The 25,997-nt window shown below is 35.1% G+C and overlaps 2 protein-coding genes and 1 long non-coding RNA gene across 7 annotated transcripts in view; 1 reads left to right on the plus strand and 2 right to left on the minus strand.

Moving 5' to 3' along the window:
* Positions 1 to 7,220: 7,220 nt before the first annotated feature.
* On the minus strand, positions 7,221 to 11,026 carry LOC137000191 (uncharacterized). Its single transcript, XM_067356147.1, has 4 exons — positions 10,351 to 11,026; positions 9,688 to 10,209; positions 7,599 to 9,595; positions 7,221 to 7,349 (listed from the first exon to the last, which is right to left on the minus strand). Exons 1-4 carry the CDS (start codon positions 11,024 to 11,026, stop codon positions 7,221 to 7,223), a joined length of 3,324 nt encoding a protein of 1,107 aa, XP_067212248.1.
* Positions 11,027 to 12,491: 1,465 nt separating this feature from the next.
* Positions 12,492 to 14,161, minus strand: LOC137000223 (uncharacterized). 4 transcript variants are annotated; one of them, XR_010890500.1, is made up of 4 exons: positions 13,946 to 14,161; positions 13,782 to 13,845; positions 13,078 to 13,612; positions 12,492 to 12,774 (listed from the first exon to the last, which is right to left on the minus strand). It is a non-coding gene; the product is annotated as an uncharacterized lncRNA (long non-coding RNA). The 4 variants fall into 4 exon arrangements; XR_010890501.1 differs by having other exon boundaries at positions 12,499 to 12,774; positions 13,247 to 13,612; positions 13,946 to 14,152; XR_010890502.1 differs by lacking the exon at positions 12,492 to 12,774 and having other exon boundaries at positions 13,001 to 13,167; positions 13,247 to 13,612; positions 13,946 to 14,157.
* A 994-nt stretch (positions 14,162 to 15,155) lies between these two features.
* LOC105669032 (cytochrome P450 4C1-like) overlaps positions 15,156 to 25,997 on the plus strand; it is a 46,181-nt gene continuing 35,339 nt past the window's right edge. The window contains exons 1-3 of one of the 2 annotated variants that reach the window (XM_067356251.1): positions 15,156 to 15,442; positions 16,131 to 16,237; positions 19,829 to 19,916. In XM_067356251.1, coding sequence (XP_067212352.1) covers positions 15,277 to 15,442; positions 16,131 to 16,237; positions 19,829 to 19,916 — 361 coding nt within the window. In that variant the 5' untranslated portion in view covers positions 15,156 to 15,276. The remainder of the gene's footprint in view (positions 15,443 to 16,130; positions 16,238 to 19,828; positions 19,917 to 25,997) is intronic. The other variant, XM_067356252.1, reaches the window with a different exon arrangement.

The following is a 25,997-nucleotide window of genomic DNA, read 5'->3' on the forward strand; positions in this document are numbered from 1 at the left end:
CATCAAGTCTAATATAACAAGTTGGCAATTTCTCATTTTTCTCTAAAATGATTATATTGTACAATGTTTGCAGATAAGCACGTGTATCCGCGCAATTTGCAAACGTTTTTGAAGCAGCCACAAGAAGAGCTTTGCCAAAATCGATGACTACCATTCGCGGTAAGGGTGCACCATCCGCCAAAATTGATAAAAAAAAAATGTAATTGTTGCAGCGTCTTGTTTGGTTGACACCATTTGAAAAACCGGAGTACTATTTGTCTCCGTTGCCAATACACATTGATAAAGAAAAATATGTGGACTTTTCATATTGTGGAAACGTAATCTTTTGCCAATACTCCCGGTTGCGTCGATTGTTAAAAAACTATTTAAGTTTTGTTTCGTAGTATTTTTGTAAAGTAATTTTTGCTCCTCCGTCCAATACATACAGAAAAATAGATCAAATCCTATGTTCCGCATAATACCCGGAAGGGACTCATATTTTGCGACACTTAAATTAAGGATTGGATCGCAATGTTTTAATTCGAGACGGCGATCCAATTCTTCTTGCTTCGCTTTTCGTAGCACTGTAGTATTGTACAATATTGGAAGCATTGGATCTCCATTGTCCATTATATTTTTTGCCTTATTTGCTCTCCATGTGCTAGCATCCTTTTTACCATCTAATAAATCCGATGCTACTTCTTGGCGCAAATGTCCTCTTAACTGTCGTTTCTTTTTGTGTAAAAAACCGGATTAAAAATTTTTTAATCTGCACTCGAATATTACATCTGCTTTTCCTTTTGGTTTTTGAAGCAAATGCCCTGATAATTTTGCTTTACATTCCGTGCATAAAGCAGTAAACCGAACGTAACACTTGGCATTGCTACTCTTAAAAACTTTTGCATTTTTGAACGTAAATGCACATGGAATTTTGTTTTGTTCCCATATTTTGGAGGCAAATATATGAGTCCACTTTTCATGGCTAAAGTAAAAAATATTTGCGATTGCAGTACGCTTTGTTTGTAGGTTTAATATTTTTCCAAACTTCATTGAATAAAACAAATGAAAATGTTTTATCTTCAATAGTAGCTGTGTTAGATAAATTAAATGAGCTATCATCTACTGACTTATTTATATTTGTATTACTTATATTAAAAGTACGCAAAACGTAATCTCTCATATCACTTCTATTAGTATTCAAGATAGTATATACATGCTTTGGAGTAATAGCAGAACCTTGATCATGCATGTAGTTAGAAATTTTCTTAAAAACCTCATCAGATGGCGGCAAAACTTTGCCATTTTCGTCAATAGATCGGTGTTCTGCTTTCCCCAAAGCTTCAATCAATTTTTCACGATTGTACATTATGGTATCATATAATTTAAAACAATTCACGTTATACACAATAAATATATATAATAGTACAATATTATATATTTTAGAAAGTTGTTTAGAGTAAATGCAAATGATTTACTAAAACGGAAGAATTATCAATTCGTGTACAAACGTTTAAGAGTGAGCTTCAAACGAGGATACTGAGCAATCGAAATATATTCAAAAAAGTTCAGTAAATGCAAACGATTTATTAAAACGGAAGAATTATTAATTCTTGTACAAACGTTGAAAAGTACTTCGTACTTCGCGAAACATGTGCGTTCGATTCGTTAACCCAAATAATGACGAACGCGATTGTAACAAACGAAAAGTACGCTGACATTGTTATAAGACAAAATAACAGATTTGCTAATTTTGCAAGGAATATTTCATTAATAGATTGTCACAAAATTCCAAGCAATATTTATCACGAACGCGCGAACATTCTCAGTAACGTATCCATTTTTGACATAATACCATACAGAAGGAACATTATGCATTTAAATACAAATTGCAATGTCGCACATCTCGCAGAACACTTATTCGTAGATTTTCCAAGCATGACAATAAGCAAAAAATGTCATTCTTGCAATTATGAAAGCATACGAAACATTCCAGTGCTTACTACGAATGTCAATATAATTATGCAAAATGGTCTATCTAAAATAAAAGAGGCTATATTAGATACGAATCACGAAAAAGATACAGCCTGCAAAAAATGCTGTAAAATAATTATTGAAAAATATAATTTTGAATCGCATTTAATAGTGGACTGCAGCATTATTACAGATAAGCAATACGCTGCTGCTATCGATATAAAGGAATAAAGTATGATTCTCGGTGACATACCAAAAATTTTACAACTTAATAAAGCAGAATATATCTTAGCTGGTGCGACATCTTATCAGCAATACGCAATTGACAAAAATAATGGGCATTACACTGCGTATATTTACGATACAACTCACTGGTATCTGTACGATGATATGGCACACAAGCGAAAAGCTGTATCAGATACCGAAAAATTTGCACCGCATTTAATAATGTATACCCTGAATAATAATATATATTAAAAATTTATATATGCCAAAATAATGAACATTATACAAACCAATTATAGGTTATCCTTACGCATCTCTTCTGTACTTCTGCATTAGATGCTAGTCAGAGACCACCGCAACAAAATCCAAACAAATCATTGATGAGTAATAATGTTACTCACATTAACACAGACACAGACGCGCGCGCACGCACGCACGCGCAACACACACACACACACACACACACACACACACACACACACACACACAGCAGAGAGGGTTTGGAGTCATTAAATACCACGGGAGTGACGAACCGCGGGGTCCTTATCTCTGCTGTGACACACACGCACGCACGCGCGCGCGCGCACATACACACACGCACACACACACACACACACACACACAGCAGAGAGGGTTTGGAGTCATTAAATACAGGGCGAGTGATCAATCGCAGGATCCTTTGCCTCTTACAAGTTCTTATGTGCGTTTTTTAATAGCTGGATTATTTTAAGTTCCAGTGCAACGATGCATGCTTCACTTTAAATACACAAAATTTAAAATCCCGAAGAGTGAGAAATTTTTTTGGAATTTTGGTTATTTTATTTGAGTTCCGAGTAGCACCTCAAGAATTCTAACGATAATTATTAAGGTTTAAAGCGCTCAGACCAATATATAAAAAGTTCTCGCTATTTTTCGTATCACCGATTGAAAATTTTCTAGGTCAGGAAGAGTGAGAAATTTTTTTGGAATTTTGATTATTTTATTGGAGTTCTGAGTATCACCTCAAGAGTTCTAACAATAATTATTAAGGTTCGAAGCGCTCAGACCAATATATAAAAAGTTCTCGCAATTTTTTGTATCACCGATTGAAAATTTTCTAGGTCAGGAAGAGCGAGAAATTGTGTTGGAATTTTGATTATTTTATTGGAGTTCTGAGTAGCACCTCAAGAGTTCTAACGATAATTATTAAGGTTCGAAGCTCTCAGACCAATATATAAAAAGTTCTCGCAATTTTTTGTATCACCGATTGAAAATTTTCTGGGTCAGGAAGAGTGAGAAATTTTTTTGGAATTTTGATTATTTTATTGGAGTTCCAGGTAGCACCTCAAGAGTTCTAACGATAATTATTAAGGTTTGAAGCGCTCAGACCAATATATAAAAAGTTCTCGCAATTTTTTGTATCACCGATCGAAAATTTTTTAAGTCCCGAAGAGTGAGAAATTTTTTTGGAATTTTGATTATTTTATTGGAGTTCCGCATAGCACCTCAAGTGTTCTAACGATAATTATTAAGGTTCAAAGCGCTCAGACCAATAGATAAAAAGTTCTCGCAATTTTTTGTATCACCAATCTAAAATTTTTTAAGTCCCAAAGAGTGAGAAATTTTTTTGGAATTTTGATTATTTTATTGAAGTTCCGGGTAGCACCTCAAGAGTTCTAACGATAATTATTAAGATTCAAAGCGCTCAGACCAATATATAACGAGTTCTCGCTATTTTTCGTATCACCAATTAAGAAATAATTCTAAGTTCCAATAAGAATAAAATTTTTTTGGAATTTTAATTTTTTCGTTGGAGTTCTGGGTAGCACCTCAAGAGTTCTACAAATAATTCTAATGATATTTTTAATTATTTCCGACGATTAAGCTGTTATCGTCAATTTTGTGATAACGTTTTGTGAAGTTAGCACCCCATACTTTCAATAATGGATTTTTTTGTCTAATTCGCCGGAACTATTTAAAAATTTTATTCAGAACTCTAGAACTCTTTGGGGTGCATTCAAAACTTAAAAAAAAATTGATTTTTTTAAAAATGAGGTGCCAACTTCACAGAGGTAGATTCTGCCACGCATACGCGCGAATCTGGCTCCACTTGTGACTTGTGTCGACACTGCGGAAATAAAGGTTACATTCGCCATTGTACGTAATTGTAGATTGTTAGACGTTCGACTACTTAGTGAAATCTTTGTGCATTGTCTTCTGTATCTACATGTAAGTATTTTATTGTTATAATTTTTTTATACAATAAAATATAAAGTTGTGAATTTACAGGGTGATTCAAAATAACCGTATGTCCTTAAAGGGACATATTTTTTAGCGTATTTTGAGACAACTTTTCTTTTGGCAAAAGTTTGTGCAAAGCTTAATTTTCAAATTATAAAAAAAATTAGTTAGCGTATCGTGAGTTGAGTACAAGAAACAAGCAGGGGCGCCGCAACTCATCGCTACACACGGGTGTTTACGTGAGGCGCCTGCTACAATCAGCTAACACTCACGATACACAATTACTCGAAAAACACGTGTTTCTTTTTTCGAGTAATTTTCACGCACCGAGTGATTAGTAGTGATCATTAAATAAATTCCTCGTTTTATCGATGAAGTGAGTGAACAGAGTATGTGAATGTGTTGTGTTTTGAAATATGAAACGTGAACCATAAGAAAGTGGAAAAACTTTTACTCGATATGGATCTGTCTCATCGCGAGAGCGAGAGAAAGAGAGAGAGAAAGAGAGAAAGACAGATGCGTATACGTATTTGTGTATCGTGAGTGTCAGCTGATTGTAGCAGGCGCCTCACGTAAACACTCGCTTGTAACGGTGAGTTGCGACGCCCCTGCTTGTTTCTTGTACTCGACTTACGATACGCTAACTATTTTCTTTTATAACTTGAAAATTAAGCTCTGCACAAACTTTTGCCAAAAGAAAAGTTGTCTCAGAATACGCTCAGGAATATGCCCCTTTGAGGACATACGGTTATTTTGAATCACCCTGTATATACTCGTATATGTTCTTTATTTTCTTTAAAAGTATGTTTCTTCATGCTAATGAAACATAACCTAAATGTTAGTGCTATTATAATTTTTGTACGTATAATATATATTTTTTTGTTAAAATATCAATTGAATCCACACATAGCACGCATATTTATAAGATATATGTTCAAAAGACATTTTCATATCTCTCATCATATCTTTTATCAAAGATATATCTTTGAAATCTGAATGTTTTTTTGATATACATGCTGTATAGGAGGTATATATAATTATGCCAAAAACTAAGAAATCAGTATATGCTTTGACATCTCGATATCGGAATCAGTTATTGAATCAAGCTGTTAGAAATATTAATTCTACAGCTTCTTCTTCCACTGCTAATAATGAAAAGAACGTTGAATGTATATTCGAAAGTTCTGTTTCCTCTTCTTCTTATAGTGGAATAGATCAATCAAACTTACATGACTCAAATCGTTTGGAATGTGAGCAACAAAAAAATTTTGAACATAATGAATTAGATCATTATAAGTACATCATTAAAGATTCTCTTGAAGCATTTGATTCATGTGCAATATTAAATGAGTCATCTTATGATAAATACCTTGAATTGTATGATTTATGTGAAAAATGTAGTGTAAGAATATAGCTGTAATAATAAAGCTTGAGATTGTTCTTTAAATACACAATGTCCGCTAAAGTAAAACTCTTGAGGCGCGACGCGAATGCACGTGAACGATTAAAAATACTCGGACGAATAAAACGTGTATTACGTCAGGATAATCTTTTAGCCGAAATGAGGAACGAAGGGATGACAGGCACTAAAAACAAGTATATCACCATCACTGATAAATCTTTATTATAAAGATATAAACACGTGTGTCTTGTTACACGTACTAATGCACAATGCCCCGAGACGCGATCACCGAGACTCGTATGTCCCGGCTGGTTGCATCATCCTTGGACCAATCATCGACGAGCACGCTGGCGCTTCTTGTAGCGCAGCGCCACTCAACCAATCAGGCGCTCGACAACCGCAACGCGCGCAATACATAATGTGTGAGAAAGAAAAAGTAAATGTGTGTAAGAAAGATAACATATGGGTGGACAAGTTCTCTCTTACAGTTCGGTCATCCTGAAAGTATCGTTCGTCCCGAACGACCACTTACAATACTGCTTATGAAAAGATAAACAAATAAAATATTTAATTATAAACAACCATAATTTTTGGTCAAGGGTAACCATAAACGCAGAAAACGCTTATAAACTTTGGTATTTTTAACCCTATATAAAAAAATTAATCACAAAGAAATTTTCTTATACACTAATTTAAATTTATAGTTTATATTCTCGCAACGTAAACTTATTCTAACAGGTACGCTATTTTCTTAATACAGAGTATTGTAAAACTAATACATAATATATATATCGCAGTCTTATCTTCGGTATACATATAAAATTTCAGAAACTTAATGTTAACGCAAGATTTATTTCTTAATACTAATTTGATTCGATCGGCGATTCAACCGGCGGTTTAATCCAGAGTTTTAAACGATCTGGTGACAGAATCGAATTATACGATCTAGACGTTAGGCTTGATCCGGGGATATCTTGAATCACAAACCGATTTTTATCCAGAACCTTTGTAACTTTATAAGGTCCTTTGTAGCTAGGCTTTAATTTTTTATCTTTGCCTGGCTTTATTGATGTATCTCTAATCAAAACAAGATCTCCTGGCTTGTAAGCCGTAGGTTTCTTATGTTTCTTATCATATTGACTTATTATAGCTTTTGATTTTTTCAGCTACATCTAGTGCTAATTTACGACTTAATTCTCTCTCCTGATCAAAATCAAATTTGACTTCTGCGATCTCATAGAGACGTTGAATTAGAATACTGTCAGCGTGATTTCTCTGATCAAAACCCAGTAACAGCTTGGAAGGAGAGTTCACCCTTCACTCTTAAGAAAAGAGTGAAGGGTGTTGTTTACAACATACTGGATAGTATCCAAACAGGAACTCCAATCCTGCCCTTCATCAACGAGTTTCTTTAATGATGATTTCAAAAATCGATTTGATCGTTCGGCCAATCTGTTCGCCCATGGAACTGCAACGGCAACGAGTCGTTGTACGATTTTTCTAGAACGGAGGAATTCAGAAAATTCCTGGGAAGTAAAGGCAGTGCCTCTGTCTGAAACAATTACCTTGGGGTTGCCAAAAATACGGAAAAGCAAGGCAAAATGCTTTTGATAACCTCCCTGGAGGCAGTAGTTTTAACGGCGAAAAACCATGTGAATCGAGTAAATGCATCGATTACTAATAAGATATGTTTTTGTCCGTCGGGTGTCTCTTTAAGTGGACCGAAATGGTCGGTGTGGAGAATCTGAAAAGGTTGTGAGGGGGTCTCAGTGATCTGTAACTCACCCTCTCTGGAATTTACCGAAGTATTTGACATTAAACAATCCAAACAATTATCAATAAATTCATGAACTCGTTTGCGCAATGACGGAAACCAATAATGTGTCGAAACACCATGGACAGTTTTCTCAATCCCGCAGTGAATTATATCATTGTGATAAACGCGAATGACGTTGTCGATCATTGGTTCGGGGACCGCAAACCGAGGCTTATCCGGACCCTTTCTATACACCAAACCTTCAATTAATTCAAACTTTTCGTTATCTGAAAATTCTAATTGTTTGGCAATTTCTCTAAGCCGAGGATCCAACAATTGCTTGAGTTCAAGCTCTCTTTCGAGAGACAAAGCGTTCATATAAGCTACTCTACTTAAGGCATCTACATGCGCCATTTTATGGCCGGCTCGATGTACGACCTTGAATCGATAATTTTGTAATCGAAGTGTCCACCTTGCAATTCGCGGGTTAAGGTGTGTTTTATTTATCGCGTACGCTAAGGCATGACAGTCCGTAACGAGAGTAAACTCCAAGCCATAAAGGTAGATATGAAACCGCTCAATGGCCTTCAAAACTGCCAACATTTCCAGCTCGAAGCTATGATATTTGGCTTCGGCACTGTTGGTTGCCTGACTATAGTAGGCTATGGGTGACCACTGGCCAGAATTCTGTCGTTGGAACAATATGGCGGCGAGCGCTACAGCACTTGCGTCTGTATGCAACTCAGTGACCGCATACGGGTTATATAGTCGTAAAATTGGCGAGGAAATCAATTCTTCCTTAAGCGTTTGAAACGCGCAAAGACAATCTTCGTCGAAAAAGAAATCAACTGATTTGCGCACCAGATTTTGTAAAAGTCTAGCTTTAATCGTATCCTTGATAAATTTCCTGAAGTAGTTTGTAAGACCAAGGAAACGCTGTACTTCCACCATCTTACGTGGTTGAGGAAAATCATAAACTGCCTTAGTGTGCCGTGGACTTATAGTAATTCCATCAGGCGACAAAATGTACCCTAAATACTCTATTTGTTTTTTAAGGAAAAGGCATTTTTTAAAATTTAACTGAAAGTTATATTGCTTGAGCAATAATAAAACTTGTTTTAGTGTAGTCAAATTGTCTTCTATGGAGACCGAAGGAATTAAAATGTCGTCGATATAGACGATAACCTTGTCATCCCGAATTAATGGTTGGAAAATTTGAATAAGCCGCTTCTGGAACTCGGCGGGAGCCTCACAGAACCCAAAAGGAAGTCGGGTGAATTCAAATTGACCATCGGGCGTCGCAAAAGCAAAATACTTAGTGTGCTGTGGATGCACCTTAATTTGATGGAAACCATCTTTGAGGTCTAGTAGAGAAAAGACCTTTTTATTACCCAAACGCGCTAAGCAATCCTCAATGAGTGGAAACGGATACTTCTGCTTGACGACCCGCTCATTTAACGGACGTAAGTCTATACACAAACGCATAGTACCGTTCTTCTTACGAACTGGCACAACTCTCGCGCAATAGGGAGAAATACTTGTTTTAATAATGCCGCGTCGCATTAAGTCATCAGTGATATCGCGAATTTGAATCCTCTCGGACCAAGCAAAACGTCTAGGCGTATACGCGTAGGTAGAATTATCCTTAAGCGCTACCGTAACTGCGTGACCGTCGTCGACATGCTCAACCGGCGATTCTTCGCTTTCTTTTATCACCGTGATCAGTTTTCGCTTTATATCCTCATCGAAATCAATATTGATATCTGTTATAATTGATTCTAATCGATCAGAAGGATCATAAACGGTTTCAGCGGAAGCGACCTCTGAAAATAATTTAACTGTATCGTTGACACCCTCTACCGGTCTATACACAACGGTGAGGTTATTTTTCAAAATAAAATCTCTACCCAAAGATAAGTCGGCAGAAAACTGTTTATCTTTAATTACATAAAGCTCTGAAACAAGAGTGACATCAGGAAGCTCTTTTAATTGGATGTTCACCGCAATAGACCCAAGAACCGGAATGGCTGTGCCATTAATGGCTTTAAATGGGAAACCGAATTTTCAATTACCTTAATCGGTTGATATTTAAATTCGTTAATTAAACGCGGATGAATGAACGACACCGGACTACCGGAATCCAAAAGAGACTTTATATCACAAGTAATATCATTAAATTTTACTACCTTAAGAACTGGATCGGAAACCTCTAACCTATGATTATTCACCAGCGCAACCGTTGAACTAGAAGACGGGGAGTCCTCGACGACCGCAACCGCAGCGCCAGAAGAAAGCGACGAAGTCTGCTTGGCTTGTTCCTTCTTCTTGAGCCGGAAACAGTCCGCTCTGAGGTGCCCTTTTGTACGGCAGTAAACACAAAAAATGTCCTTCGACGAGTCAGTAGACTTTTCTTTTGATGCAACTGGTCCTTTTGCTTTATTGTCGTCAAACTTCTTGTAAGGTGGCGGCGAACGTCTATTCGTATCACCATAGGACATCGTGAGTCCATGCATTTGTTCCAGAAATTTATCTGTAGACTCAGCGCCCATAAGTGTAGCCATGCCACGCAGTGGCTGATTGGTGATTCCGCTAATCAAAAAGTTGATGGCTTCTTTTTCCGGGAGATTGAGGTTTTGTAACAGCTTCAATTTATGTGCTGCATATTCGTGAAACGATTCCTTACCGGACAACTACTTGCGATTTTCGGCCTTATGCATTGCCACCTGATACGGCACTGTCCTCTTAAACCTTTTATGAATCGCTTGTTTAAAGCTGGACCAAGTTTCGTTGATTGTACCAGTATTTAAGTCGAACCAATCTCGAGCCAATTTGGTGAGCTTGCTGGAGACCGCCAGAAGAATTACTTCGTCAGCGACTCCGTGTATTCGAGCAACTCGCTCGACCTTCTGCAACCACAAATCCACATTATCATCCTCGGATCCACTAAAATATGGAATCTGCGATGCCAATAGCGTAACGGCTTGAGCTGTGGGCATGGTGGCCATCACTGTACCGCCATCACGGCCTGGAACACTGGAACGCGCACCAGAACTGTCTGTAGAACTAGACGATGCCGATGGAGGAGATGCACTTGTATCATTTCCTCTCCGATTGACGGTAGCGACCAGTTGAGTGAACTGCACCATCATCTCTTCCTGTTGACGCTTGAGATCTGCGAACATCTTGAACCACTGAGGTGAGACCTGCTCTGAATCCACTTGTGGATGGACTGAAGCAGTAGTAAATCCTTCATGCACCGATTCAGAAGATAATGAGTCCGCTCTGTTCATTGATGAAGAAGCGAGTCCAGCAGACGCGTCAAAACACTCGTCTCTTAGCGGTCCATTGCTTTCGAGATGTGTCACAAGCTGCTTGACTAAAGCTTCATGGGTAGCTTCGGGGGTTAACCTATACCTCAAGACTTCACGTCTTAGTTTCTTTGTGGAGAGCCCTTCCAAACGACGTCGATCCATGACTGGAAGAAAAATGGCGTGACGTGTGTTGTGAGTCTCTTCACGCAACGTTACTACACTCGCGTCCAAACGCCGAACCAAAATATGGCGTTACTATATGTCCAATACTCGCGACGCAATGCCGGACGAGTCACCAACACTTACGGAAACTACAAACAATGTTAGTTAGCAATGATGTGCGTGCAGCCAATGGGAGTCCTTCCCGCGCACGAATACACAATATGGCGGTGCGAGCCACGATCGCGTGATTAACACAATGAACGACGCGGTCAAAAATGGCGATGCATTTACCACGTGTCGCACGCACTAGCTAAGGCGAAAATACAATTGTCCATCCCGTCACTTTACTATGATTCCTTTATCCCACTTCTGAGCTGTAAGAATATAGCTGTAATAATAAAGCTTGAGATTGTTCTTTAAATACACAATGTCCGCTAAAGTAAAACTCTTGAGGCGCGACGCGAATGCATGTGAGCGATTAAAAGTACTCGGACAAATAAAACGTGTATTACGTCAGGATAATCTTTTAGCCGAAATGAAGAACGAAGGGATGACAGGCACTAAAGACAAGTATATCACCATTACTGATAAATCTTTATTATAAAGATATGAACACATGTGTCTTGTTACACGTACTAATGCACCATATATGATCTGTGCTAATGCACAATGCCCCGAGACGCGATCACCGAAACTCGCATGTCCCGGGTTGCATCATCCTTGGACCAATCATCGACGAGCACGCTGGCGCTTCTTGTAGTGCAGCGCCACTCAACCAATCAGGCGCTCGACAACCGCAACGCGCGCAATACATAATGTGTGAGAAAGAAAAAGTAAATGTGTGTAAGAGAGATAACATATGGGTGGACAAGTTCTCTCTTACAGTAGTTTATGTATATGCTTTCTTGATTGTGCATTCATAATGAAGATTATTGTCAGCACTGTACAAAATGTAGCGCTGTTGATTATGACAACGATTATAAACCCACTAAACAAAATTACGTTTCAGAAATGTTACAACAATGTCACATTGTGGCAGTGTAATGTTTGCCGGTATATCTCAGAAACATCTACCAAACATGTCGGTAACCCAAAATGTCCTACATCATTTACGTTACATATGGGATGTTACATTTGCGACGTTCCTGAAACGTTTAAGGAACCTAGATGCGGCGTCCGAGAAACGTTTCAAATGTAACATTGTTGCCGTAACGTTCATGTGGCAAATCTGGAACGTTACATTTTATATAATTAAAACATCGCAATAATGTTATTTTAAAAACATTACGAAAGTCAATATTTGTAACGTCCATTAAATACAATTATAATTGTGTCTAATCAATATTTTTTAATAAATACACGTTTGAATAAATACACATTCTGTTGATCTTCCATGGACGTTGCAAATATTAAATTCCGTTCTGCTGATTTAGAATAAAGAAATTTTAGTTCAAGTTTATAATTTTTATTTATTTATTATTTATATATATGTGCAATATTGTACAAGAAACAATATATATAAAATATAAAAGTATCTTTATATGCTAAATCACATATTTTTTAAAGAAATAACCGTTTCAAAATAAAAATATTAATTTTTCTTCAGTAAAAATAAAAACTACATAATCTTAATAAAAATATTAATTTGTCTTTGGTAACAATAAAAAGAAAATCTTAACGTAAAACTAAAATAATTGTGTAATAATATAGTAGATAAACAAGTCTTATTGCTGTGGTTGCTGCTTTGCCTGTACAAAATAAATGAAAGTGCTGAGAAATATGTTTGTTATGTCAAAAACAATAAAAGACACATAAAATATAAAAATTAATTACTAGCTCCCTATCATAGCGAGTTTTTGAGTATCTAAACCTATCTAATGTTTTACAAGATATTTTGTATTTTATGTCAAAACTGTAATTTACAAGCTTCATAACTCGAAAAGTACTTAATGAAAAATAACTTTATTATAGTGTTTTGAAAAGCTCTTGACACCAGCTATTAGATTTTGGAATCAAAAATAGGGGTTTCTATTTAAAAAACCTAACCTAACCTTGAAATGACCTTGAAGGTCAAACTCAAGATCAAATTGAAGGTCACCGTTGAATTCCACGTTGAAAATTACTTCAGAAATGACCTTGACCTTTTTCAAAAATACCTTACATAAGAAAATATTCAGTCGTCCCGGGACTTAATTGACACCCTGTATAATATGTACTTACATGACACGAATCTCGAACGTCATCAACAGTCATTGCTTCCATATTTATTATAAAACCAATGCAGCCTAACAAGCATCAAAATAATCTATAATAGCCTGCTCATATGCAGAGCGAGGAACAACCGGCAAACTATAGAGAGGCAAACGCAGAGAACATGTCTTCGAACATTACAGAAAAACATTCCAAGTGAAACGTTTATGGAATGTTTTATAATACACGTTTTATTAACGTCATTATTGTAACATTGCTGTAATGTCTCTTATCATTACAACTTAAGCATCTCAAATGAAACATTTATTGGATGTTGCTAAATATTTCTTTTCTAACATCCCAAATTATCGAAATAACAGCCAAAATGTAACAATTCTGGAACAAATGCGTGAACGTTACAATTGCAATGTTATTTTTAAATGTTTACAAAAAGTTTCATAAACATTTTTATTTAATGTTTCAAATTTGCAGTATTATTGCCGAAATGTAACATCGCCTGTATGTTTTATGTTTAGTGGGATGTTTCTTCAATGACTTTACTCACAGTTGTTAATCCAACAAGATATTGATAAGAAATTGATGTCATCGAATCACCAGAAGCTAGGAATCTAATCAATATAAAAAATTTGATATTTATAAAAAAAAATTTATGTATAGATAAGTTAAGTAAATCAAAAGTATATAACAAAATCAATTCTATGAATTTACCTTAGTGTCAGACATAACCGTTCTTCCGCAGATAGAGGCTCCCGGATCACTGTTTGTTTCACAATAAATATATGAATAAATATATGAATTGGCACTGATGTTACTGCTCGAACTGCGAACACCACTGAAGTTATTTCTTTCAATTTTTACTTTTAATATGCACTCTCAGGAATATTATGGTAGTAGAAATATTTACAGTAGGAAACGAGAACAAAAGATAAAGAAGTTATTTGCTTGAATTTATGCAAAAACAGGAGAGAAAAAGATAAAGATAATGGTACTTAAAGAGATCATTCTGTAGATTGCAGATTGAAGCGAGATAATTAATTTATTATGACATTAAATCAATGAACACAAATAGTTTTTGCTGTTACGTAAAGCTAATTTACGTACGTATTCTTTTTAACATGTAATTCTACAAAAAATTAAAATTTTTTAAATAAAATTGTTTTAAAACAAAAAAATTTCGTTGATTGGTTAGTAAAATATTAAAAACGGTTGCTTGGATTAAAGGTGCGTACATTGTATGATTGGGTTGGTCAATATTATCGTATCTTATTATCAATAGTTTTATAGTGAAATAAATTTTATTTTAAAATTAACAATGTAAGTACGGTTAATTTAATATTTGCTAAAATTGAATGCGGCATGCATGACAGCAAAATGATATCATTTTGCTCTCATTTGGCTATCCGGGTCGTTATTTTTCCGTTTATCGTTAAACACAACGCAAATCAAAATAATGTGGTTATTCGAACGAGGTGAGGCTGTCATCATAATTGTTGGTCAAATTAAATAAAACTATGAAATGTTAACAAAGAGTCAAACAATGTAGGATGTTAAACAAAGGTGTTAAAGTTCAAAACTCTTATATATATGTCTCGAAAAAACATTTATGCAACACGTACCTCAACGCCGGCTTTTTATATTATGAATATAAAATTGAAATAAAAAAGAATACGTACGTAAATTAGCTTTACGTAACAGCAAAAACTATTTGTGTTCATTGATTTAATGTCATAATAAATTAATTATCTCACTTCAATCTGCAATCTACAGAATGATCTCTCTAACAATAAGTACCATTATCTTTATCTTTTTCTCTCCTGTTTTTGCATAAATTCAAGCAAATAACTTCTCTATCTTTTGTTCTCGTTTCCTACTGTAAATACTTTTACTACCATTATATTCCTGAGAATGCATATTAAAAGTAAAAATTGAAAGAAATAACTTCAGTGGTGTTCGCAGTTCGAGCAGTAACATCAGTGCCAATTCATATATTTCTATTGCTTGTGAATAACGTCGTTATTGTTGTAAAACTAAATACAGCAATGTTTGTAACTGTTACATTAATAACTTTAATTTGTCTTGGAGTGAGCTACATTTTGTCGAATTTCTGGCATCGATCTTTTATTAAAAAAGTAAACGCTTTGCCAGGTCCAAAAGCATATCCACTCATTGGAAATGCTCTCTATTTTTTGGGAGTAAAGGCTAGAGGTAATAACAAATTATAATATATTATAATATATTTCATGTACAAAAGTACTTCATATACAAAAGTAAAAGTATTAATATTAAATTAAATTTTAGAGAACATTATCTTACCAAAATATATCTGTGTTACAATTTTGTAATTAATAATTTTATCTTAATAATTAATTACAATTACTAGAAGAGAATAAACTTCTTAAAGTCAACAATAAAAATTAGAAAATTATTTAAATTATTGCAATCATAATGCATATCAACACGTGTAATTTGTGTACTGCACAGTACAATTACATACTATTATATATATTGAGTAAACTATTTATTGTAACATTGCGACTTAAGACTTGCTATTTTTCTTTTATTGTAAAGATCATAATATGATTTTAAATATATTTCCATGAACAAGAACAGTTCTTTTCTACCGCTTGATAAATCAAGTTACAGAATCATCTTATGCGTTGATCATGTCTATGCAAAGAGCTTACATTTATAATAAATCGTTCTTTAAATCATACACTATTTTAAATTACTATTTTATTGTTCCGTATTTTATAATAAAAGAATTTTAAAAATGAATTTTTTTGAAATGGAATTTATATTAATTTATGGAATATATAGAATTTAATATTAATATGGAATTAGTTAATTTTTTTTAAATAAAAGAAAAATATTTTTATAAAAAAGTTTTTTTTAGAAATGGAACAAGTTGTGACCACAATGATGAATGATTTTTCATCTCCAATTCGGGTCTGGTTTGGCAATACTCCATATATCATTCTATATGACGAAGAACAGATAAAGGTAAAAGAATAACGTATGATTTCTACAAACATGTAGTATAAAGAATAAATATTTTCCATAAACATACCCATTAAAAAATATTTATTATTATATACAGGGTGATTCAAAATAACCGTATGTCCTTAAAGGGGCATATTTCTGAGCGTATTTTGAGACAACTTTTCCTTTGGCAAAAGATTGGGATAAAGTTCCGAATAGGTGAAACGCCCGATTTTTTTAAAACTGCACTATTTTATGTATTTTGGCGCGCTGATTACGAATATGATAATGAAAATCGCCGACAAGGTCATTTTCAAGGTCAAAACTCCAAAAAAAGTGAAAAAATATCACTTTTTTGAGATTATTTCGAGAAATATTGATGTAACGAAAAAATGTCTCAAATAAAAGTTGTAATTCTTGTAAAAATACATTATTTATGTTCTATGCATTTTTTGTGCAAAACTGATCATTTTCGAGAAAATTGACGTTAAAGATTAAAAACTTTGGTAAACAGGTAGGCCTTAGCTTGCATGCGCATGCCGTTCAAGAATGTAGCGGCGTGTGTGCGTATACAATTTATGTATATTTATTAAATCTTTGCCTTGCTAAAAATCTAATGAGTCTACAATATACTAAAAATACTAGATACTGAAAAGATTAGCAAGACCCCAACGCAAGGTGTGTGCGCGCAGAAAGTTTATATGAATTAAATCTTTGCCTTACTAAAAGTATGATGAGTCTACAATATACTAAAAATATTAGATACTGAAAAGATTAGCAAGACCCCAACGCAAGGTGTGTGCGAGCAGAAAGTTTATATGAATTAAATCTTCGCCTTACTAAAGGTATGATGAGTCTACAATATACTAAAAATATTTGATACTGAAAAGATTAGCAAGACCCCTACGCAAGGTAGAGAGCATATTGTGTTTGAAAGTTATTTTCAACTTCTATAATAGACACTAGCTATGTAATAGGCGGGGGGAGAGGCTCCGCCCCCGCACCTATTTCCCCCTCGGGGGGCTCCGCCCCCCGAACCCCCCGTATTTTATCCTACTTACCAAAGTTTTTAATCTTTAACGTCAATTTTCTCGAAAACTATCAGTTTTACACAAAAAATGCATAGGACATAAATGATGTATTTTTACAAAAACTACAACTTTTATTTGAAACTTTTTTTTGTGACATCAATATTTCTCGAAATAATCTCAAAAAAGTGATATTTTTTCACTTTTTTTGACCTTGTTTTGACCTTGAAAATGACCTAGTCGGCGATTTTCATTATCATATTCGTAATCAGCGCGCCAAACTACATAAAATAGTGGAGTTTCAAAACAATCGGGCGTTTCACCTATTCGGAACTACACCCAAAGATTGTGCAGAGCTTAATTTTCAAGTTATAAAAGAAAATAGTTAGCGTATCGTGAGTCGAGTACAAGAAACAAGCAGGGGCGTCGCAACTCACCGTTACACGCGAGTGTTTACGTGAGGCGCCTGCTACAATCAGCTGACACTCACGATACATAAATACGTATACGCATCTCTCTCTCTCTCTCTCTCTCTCTCTCTCTCTCTCTCTCTCTCTCTCTCTCTCTCTCTCTCTCTCTCTCTCTCTCTCTCTCTCTCTCTCTCTCTCTCTCTCTCTCTCTCTCTCTCTCTCTCTCTCTCTCTCTCTCTCTCTCTCTCTCTCTCTCTCTCTCTCTCTCTCTCTCTCTCTCTCTCTCTCTCTCTCTCTCTCTCTCTCTCTCTCTCTCTCTCTCTCTCTCTCTCTCTCTCTCTCTCTCTCTCTCTCTCTCTCTCTCTCTCTCTCTCTCTCTCTCTCTCTCTCTCTCTCTCTCTCTCTCTCTCTCTCTCTCTCTCTCTCTCTCTCTCTCTCTCTCTCTCTCTCTCTCTCTCTCTCTCTCTCTCTCTCTCTCTCTCTCTCTCTCTCTCTCTCTCTCTCTCTCTCTCTCTCTCTCTCTCTCTCTCTCTCTCTCTCTCTCTCTCTCTCTCTCTCTCTCTCTCTCTCTCTCTCTCTCTCTCTCTCTCTCTCTCTCTCTCTCTCTCTCTCTCTCTCTCTCTCTCTCTCTCTCTCTCTCTCTCTCTCTCTCTCTCTCTCTCTCTCTCTCTCTCTCTCTCTCTCTCTCTCTCTCTCTCTCTCTCTCTCTCTCTCTCTCTCTCTCTCTCTCTCTCTCTCTCTCTCTCTCTCTCTCTCTCTCTCTCTCTCTCTCTCTCTCTCTCTCTCTCTCTCTCTCTCTCTCTCTCTCTCTCTCTCTTTCTTTTTCTCCCTCTCTCTTTCTTTCTCTCCTCTCTCTTCCGCGACAAGACAGATCCATATCGAGTAAAAGTTTTTTCACTTTCTTATGGTTCACGTTTCAAAACACAACACATTCACATACTCTGTTCACTCACTTCATCGATAAAACGAGGAATTTATTTAATGATCACTACTAATCACTCGGTGCGTGAAAATTACTCGAAAAAGAAACACGTGTTTTTCGAGTAATTGTGTATCGTGAATGTTAGCTGATTGTAGCAGGCGCCTCACGTAAACACCCGTGTGTAGCAGTGAGTTGCAGCGCCCCTGCTTGTTTCTTGTTCTCGACTCACGATACGCTAACTATTTTCTTTTATAATTTAAAAATTAAGCTCCGCACAAACTTTTGCCAAAGGAAAAGTTGTCTCAGAATACGCTCAGGAATATGTCCCTTTAAGAACATATGGTTATTTTGAATCACCCTGTATATTAAATAATTAAATTTTTATTGTGTGTGTAACTTTTATATTTTCTTTTAAATCAGTGCTCGAAATTAGTTGAACATTTCAGCCGATTTTCGCGGTACCTATACGCCTCTTTTCCTCTCCTTCCGCGCGCGCCGCAGCCGCTAGGGCCAGCGCCGCCGAGCGTTAGGAGCGGCGCTATCTGATTATGAGTGGGTTCTTCTCCCTGTTTATTAAAATTTTAAAAAATTTATTAAAATTTATTAAAGATAAATTTTTTATTTTTAAATTTATTAAGTGGAAATATTTTAATAGATTTCCACGTCACCCATGAGGTACTAATGCTGACGCGTTTTTTTAATAGTGATTTCTCCAGTAGGCCTATTCCACTAAAGATAAAAATAACAAATTCTTAATTTAAAAAAAATATATAAAAGAGATTTTCGTAATTAGATTTTTTTGGCCTTTTATGAAAATGAACAATTGATGCAATAATGTAATAGAAACCACTTTTAAAAAACCGCGTCAACATTAGTACTTTATGGGTGACGTAGAAATCTATTGAAATATTTCCATTTAATAAAATTAAAAATTAAAATTTATTTTTAATAAATTTTAATAAATTTTTTTAAATTTAAATAAATAGGGAGAAGGATCTACTCATAATCAGATAGTGCCGCTCCTAACGCTCGGCGAGGCTAGCCCTAGCGGCTGCGGCGCGCGCGGTAAGGAAAGAAAAGAAGGCGTATACCGCGGAAATCGGCTGAAATGTTCAACTAATTCCGAGCACTGTTTTAAATAATATAAATAATTTTTTAAAGTATATAAAAATACGAAAATAGCACAAATAAATACACATATTTAATATGATATAAAAACATTAGCAATTTAGATTTTAATTTTGTGGTTTAGGCTGTCTTGCAAAGTCAATGCTTCGAGAAAAGTTCACTTTATGAATTTTTTAAACCAGTATTGGGTACGGGACTTATCACATCTCCTGGTAAGATATTTCAATAAGAATAAGGCTTAATTAATTGTTATTACACTCAAAAAAATATTTCGCTGATGTAGTTAGATTTCTAGATATCGCAACAAGAATGTATCGCTATTTTTCGTATCTGTGAAAACATTGTTTGTCACATATAGAATTTATAGCAGTAATGTTCTAGCAATAGCTTCTGAAAAATTTAGGTACCATTGCTAAATATTATTCATTGCATGATCTAACACGTGATTGATCTTATATAGATAGGCGCTTTAGAGAAACTTTCTTTTTAAAGTTTACAAACAATACAGATATATATTCTGTTTCTGTCATCTAAACTGATTAAGTAATTACATATGCAATATCACAACAGTTGCTAATCATTTATCTGTTTTAGTTAATTTTTTACACCTAGAAAATTTTAGCTATTATTGCAAGATCATTTTTTTGAGTGGGGATATCCCTGGGATATCCTACATATGATTAAATTAGATCCCAACAATGTCCCCTGAATATCTTTTTTTATCCAGATAAAATCCAAATAAAATTATAGGATGGTGTTTATAATCCGATCTTATATTCGAAATTATTTTAAAACCTCATTCAATCAACAAAATGGTTGCGCAACATTATTTCATTAGTTAAATGAAATCATAAAACGATTCTAAATATAAAATCGGACTATAAATACCACCCAGAAAAATATCTATTTTAAATATTTATTTAAAATATCTTTAAAAAATATATTTTTTTAAAAGATTTAAACAAAAATTGTTTAGTTTTAAGTTAAGAAAGCAATAAAACAGTAATCTTAATAAGCAACGTCTCTCTCTTTCTCTCTCGAAAAGTTTTATAATAATTATTATTTATATTTTAAAAAATTACGACAATCTTGCTTTAATGACACCACTATCAAGATATTGTTTTATTACTACTTTTTATTACTCCATTAAAACTAAACAATTTTTGAAATATTTTTTCAAAATACATATTTTTTTCAAATATTTTATATAGACATTTGACATGTAAGTATCTTTATGAGCATAAAGGAAAGATTATTAGCAAAATTTCTAAAAATAAAAGCTATTATATTACATTATTTTAAGAAATAAACACATTTCAAAAAAGGTAAAGTACGTATAAGTAATATAAATAATAGTACATTTGAAACACATTTTATTATAAAATGTGTAATTTTTTTTTTATTTTTTATTTACTATATAATGTAAAAATAGTCACAATAAAAATAAAATTTGTATATATAAAAACGAAAACTAAAGATACGTCTTGTACATTTCAAAATTGCACTAGTCACAGTGTTAAATATAAATTAATAAACTTAATATTACTAAATATTATAACTTAATATGAATAATATTACATACATAATATTTTGTACATAAAATTGCTAATATTATGCATAAATTATACACATGAACAAAATATAAAAAAAAGTATTGAATATTTTATTGTGCAGCATTCAGTTTTTTTATTTTTTTAGTTGCATGACGAAGCCATGATTTAATTGGTTCCGAAATTTCGTGCTCGGCAGCTTGCAAGTATTTAAATTGAACTGCACCTACAAATACGTATAAACATTTATATAACATAAATATAAACATATACCTCTCAATATATTTTTAATTTTTTTAAACCAGATGTTTAATGAATTAGATGGAAAGTTAATCTAATTTTTATAATTTAATAACTAAATCTAATGTATGTATTATATGTATATGCATTATGTATAGGTTTATTAGTGTAAATATCTGTGTTTAAGTGTGTGTTTATGTGTTTGTATGTGTAGGTATATATATATATATATATATATATATATAAGTATATATTATGTATATTGTGCTCCATATTATCTATATTCATATCAAAATATCTATGTAAAAAATTAACACCATTTTGTATACTGTTTTTATAAAAAACGTATATGATATATGCCATATTTTTTATTTCTAAAGCATGGAATATAATGATATTTTTAATTTCTTGTGTCTAACATTTGTAAAAAAATCTTGATAAAAGAAACAACATTAATTTTGCGATTTGCAATAATCTGTTTCAATATATGCTTCTTTTAAATAATACTTAAAATTAGCCTTATTTTATGTGCTTAACTTGGTTTTTAAAATACATATCAGAATTGAAAATGTATTTCTATTACAGTAGAAAAGAAACATTGTCTTATAACAGAAATGGCAAAATATAATATTGCCTAAAGTACAGTCCAATAAAAACTGTTAAAATTGAACATTATATATAATAACATATATAATAACATATTTTTTTTCTACTGTAATAGAAATAAATTTTATATTTTGATGTGTATTTTAGATACCAAAGTAAACGCGTAAAATAAGGCTAATTGCCCGGTAAAAAATTTCTCATACATAATTAGACAAAAATAGTACATATCTAATTATACAAAATTATATACCGAATTTGTCCATACATAAATAGATACACCTATATATAAATGAATATGAATATATATATTTATATATGATTATATAAAGGTGTGTATGAGTAAATATACATTTTCTTGTTTTATTTTGTTGTGTTTTTATTGCGCAAACATAAAGTACATAATCATACATACATCACATCATATATATATATATATACTCATACAGTACACAAAGATTGCATACACATTGCATCAATCTTTCATCGCAATGTTGCAATATTGCAAATTCACTGCAAAATGTTGTTGCATCATTGCTGTGGGATTGCAGCAACGTTAAAATGTCCGCTTTTAGGAAGATTGTAACGAAAGATTACAGTAATATTGCAATGTAATGAATTTGCAATAATGCATTGTTATTGCAATCTTAGAATAATGTTGCATATATTTTTATTTATTCGGACATTTATCTGTCCAATTTTTGAACAATCAGTTCAATATCTGAATTCCCTGTGTTGAGGTCGTATCAGAAAAATTAAACTGATAAAAATAATTACTATGTCTTTAATCTTACTAGCCACTCTTTGCAAGTTTCATATAATCATCATGACTAAAACTTAAATACGAGATAGATTTTGCAACGCGCGTCGCATAGCGGTAAACGAACGAACTAGCAATTACCGAATATTGCTATTGCAATGTTACTGGAATGTTGCTGTCACATTCTCATGAAATATTACAATTACAGGTTGCAATAATGTCTCAACAATATTACATTGCAACTTGCAAGATTGTAACATTGCTGCAATGTAATTGCAATGTTCTGTGCTGTATGGGCAGTAAGAGTGACTTGATGAGGTCCTTTCTTAAAAATCTCTTCTTTAAATACCCCAAGCACTAATTTTCGAACTATTTGTATCATTCATAAAATGTATTTATATCTCATGTTATTTATTTTTCTCATATTATTTAGAAATACAATAAATAACATGAATGAATGAATGAATAATTTTATTGTTCCCCTTAGGGTTACAAGCTTTTCTTCTCGCCATACATTTCCTTACATCTATACTTAGTCTATACTTAGTCTATCCTTAATCCTATCTTAACCTAACCGCCTTTTGGAGCAGAAGCGTGAGCCATATGTGCCCACCCTCCTCCTCCCCTACCTATACACACACACATCTCGCCTCTGGGACTTCCGTTTCCATTGCTTTGTACATCATTCATGTCCAACTACTTCGCCCCTTCTCCCTCCCTCTCTCTCTCTCTCTTTCTCTCTCTCACTCTCTCTCTCACTCTCTCTCTCTCTCTCTCTCTCTCTCTCTCTCTCTCTCTCTCTCTCTCTCTCTCTCTCTCTCTCTCTCTCCCTTTTTCTCTCTCTCTTTCCTTTTTCCTCTCTCTCTCTTTCCTTTTTCTTTCATGCATTTCTCTCTCCTTCACACATTCTCTCTTCCTCCTCCATATTTCCTTCCCTTTCCTCCTTCCCCTTTCTTTCTCTCTCTATCTCTTTCATCCACCGTTCCCCTTCTCCCTCCTCTCCTAATACCCAGCCTACCGCCTCCTGCCAGCTTCCTCCTCCTTCCTTCCACTCTCTACACTCCTCCCATACGTGTTCCCATGTTTCCCTCTCTCCTCCACATAATCTGCATCTCCTTTTTTCCTCCTCCTCCCAGTACCTTCCCTCCCTTACTTCATTCCCCAACCTGAATCTTGCCACTCTCTTCCATCTGCTTTCACCCCATCCTTTTTTTAGATAATCCGGTATCCCTTCCCCTTTTACTTCCTTGTACCATCTACTAAACCTCGATTCACTTATCTTTTCCCTTCTTTCCTTTCTCTGTTTCTCCTTGTCCCTCCTCTCTAATTCCTCATACCTCGCCTCTCCCTTCTCTTTCTTCTTCTCCACCTCCTCAATTGATATCTCCCTTTCCTCTAAGAACTTCCTCCTTTCTTCCTCCCATTCCGATCTCACTCTTCCCTCTTTGAATCTCTCTTTCATCTCCTCCCTACATTCCCTCGCTATCTCACTTCCCCTCCCCTCATCTAATCTTTTTTCAAACCCCCACGCCCTCCTTCCCGCTCTTCCCCTTAGTTTCTCCCTTTGTAGTTCCTCTCTCACCAAGTATCCTGGCGTCCTTGCCTCTACTCCCAGTACCCATCTTAAATATCTCTCCTCTGCCCTTTCCATTTCCTCTCTCTCCTTCCACCCCCATATCTCTGCCCCATACCCCATCACCGTCCATACCAATTTATCAAATAACCATAACCTTCTCCCCCAATCCTTCCCGAATCTTCTTTTCCCTATCCCCCATACCTGCCCCATCACCGTTGTCGCTTTTCTCACCCTCTCCCTGATCTGTGCCCCCTGCCCTCCGTTTCTCTGTATTATGTATCCCAGATATCTAAACTCCTTCACCTCCTCAATTATCTTCCCTTTCCATCTCCATACCTTTTTCCTCCATCTCCCTCCCCCCTTTCTAAACCTCATGATCTTCGTCTTTTCGGTGTTCAGCTCTAAATTCTTCCTGTCCAAATATCTTTCTAACCTTTCCATCATGCCCTTCATCTCCTCCTCCTCCTCTGCTATCAAAACCATGTCGTCTGCATATGCTAAGGAGTATATCTTGCGCCCTCTTAACTTTACTCCTCCCCATTTCACTTTCCCCATTTCCTCCTCTATATCTGCTAACATTACATTAAAGATTAGTGGGCTCAATGGGCACCCCTGCCTCACTCCTCTCGCCGTCCAAAAGTTCCCCCCCTCCTCCCCTCCTACCCTTACTTTACTTTTCGTCTCCTTCAACACCTCCTCCACTCTTTCCACCAACCCTTCCCTTACCCCTCTCTCTCTCATTGCCCCCACTAATATTCCCCTATCCACCGAGTCGAATGCTGCCTTTAAATCTATAAACAGCGCCGTCATTTTTCCTTTCTTTTTTCCCAGCTGTCTGTTCACTAAATAATTTAAAACATATATATTGTCTAATGTCCCCATCCCTTCTCTGAAACCTGTCTGACTCTGTGGTACTATTCCCTTTTCTTCCACTTCCCTCCTTAGCCTCTCTGCCAACGTTATTGTATATATCTTGTAACATGAACTCATTAATGTCACCCCTCTGTAATCTTCCACTTTCTCTCCCTCTCCTTTCTTTCTGATCGGCACCACTACTCCCTCCTTCCATCTCTCCGGCCATCCCTCCCCCCTCCATACCCTGTTACACCAGCTCCAGACCCACTCTTCCACTTCTTCCCCTCCATATTTCCATGCTTCTCCTGGTATCCCGTCCACTCCCATTGCCTTCCCATTTCTTAGTTTTTTTATCGCCTCCTTTATTTCCTTTCTGCTGATCTCTTCTTCCTCCTCTCCCTCCCCTCCTTTCTTCCTTTCTCCCCCCTTTACTACTTTTCCTTCTGTCCCCCCCAGTAGCCTCATGAAGTACTCTTTCCACTCCTCCATTCCTATCCCATCATTTATCCTAGTTCTTCTTTTCCTTTCTCTATTTACTATTTCCCACACCTCATTCTCCCTTTTTACTTCCCTTGCTCTTTTTTCCCATCTTTCATTTTCCTCTTTCTTTTTCCTTTCACACGTTTCCTTATATTCCTTCTTCTTCTCTTTATACTCTTTCCCTTCTCCTCCTTTTCTTCTCCATCCTCTTAACTCCCTTCTTGCCTCC

The sequence above is a fragment of the Linepithema humile genome, chromosome 5 (genome assembly GCF_040581485.1).
Source record: "Linepithema humile isolate Giens D197 chromosome 5, Lhum_UNIL_v1.0, whole genome shotgun sequence".
Lineage (NCBI taxonomy): Eukaryota > Metazoa > Arthropoda > Insecta > Hymenoptera > Formicidae > Linepithema > Linepithema humile.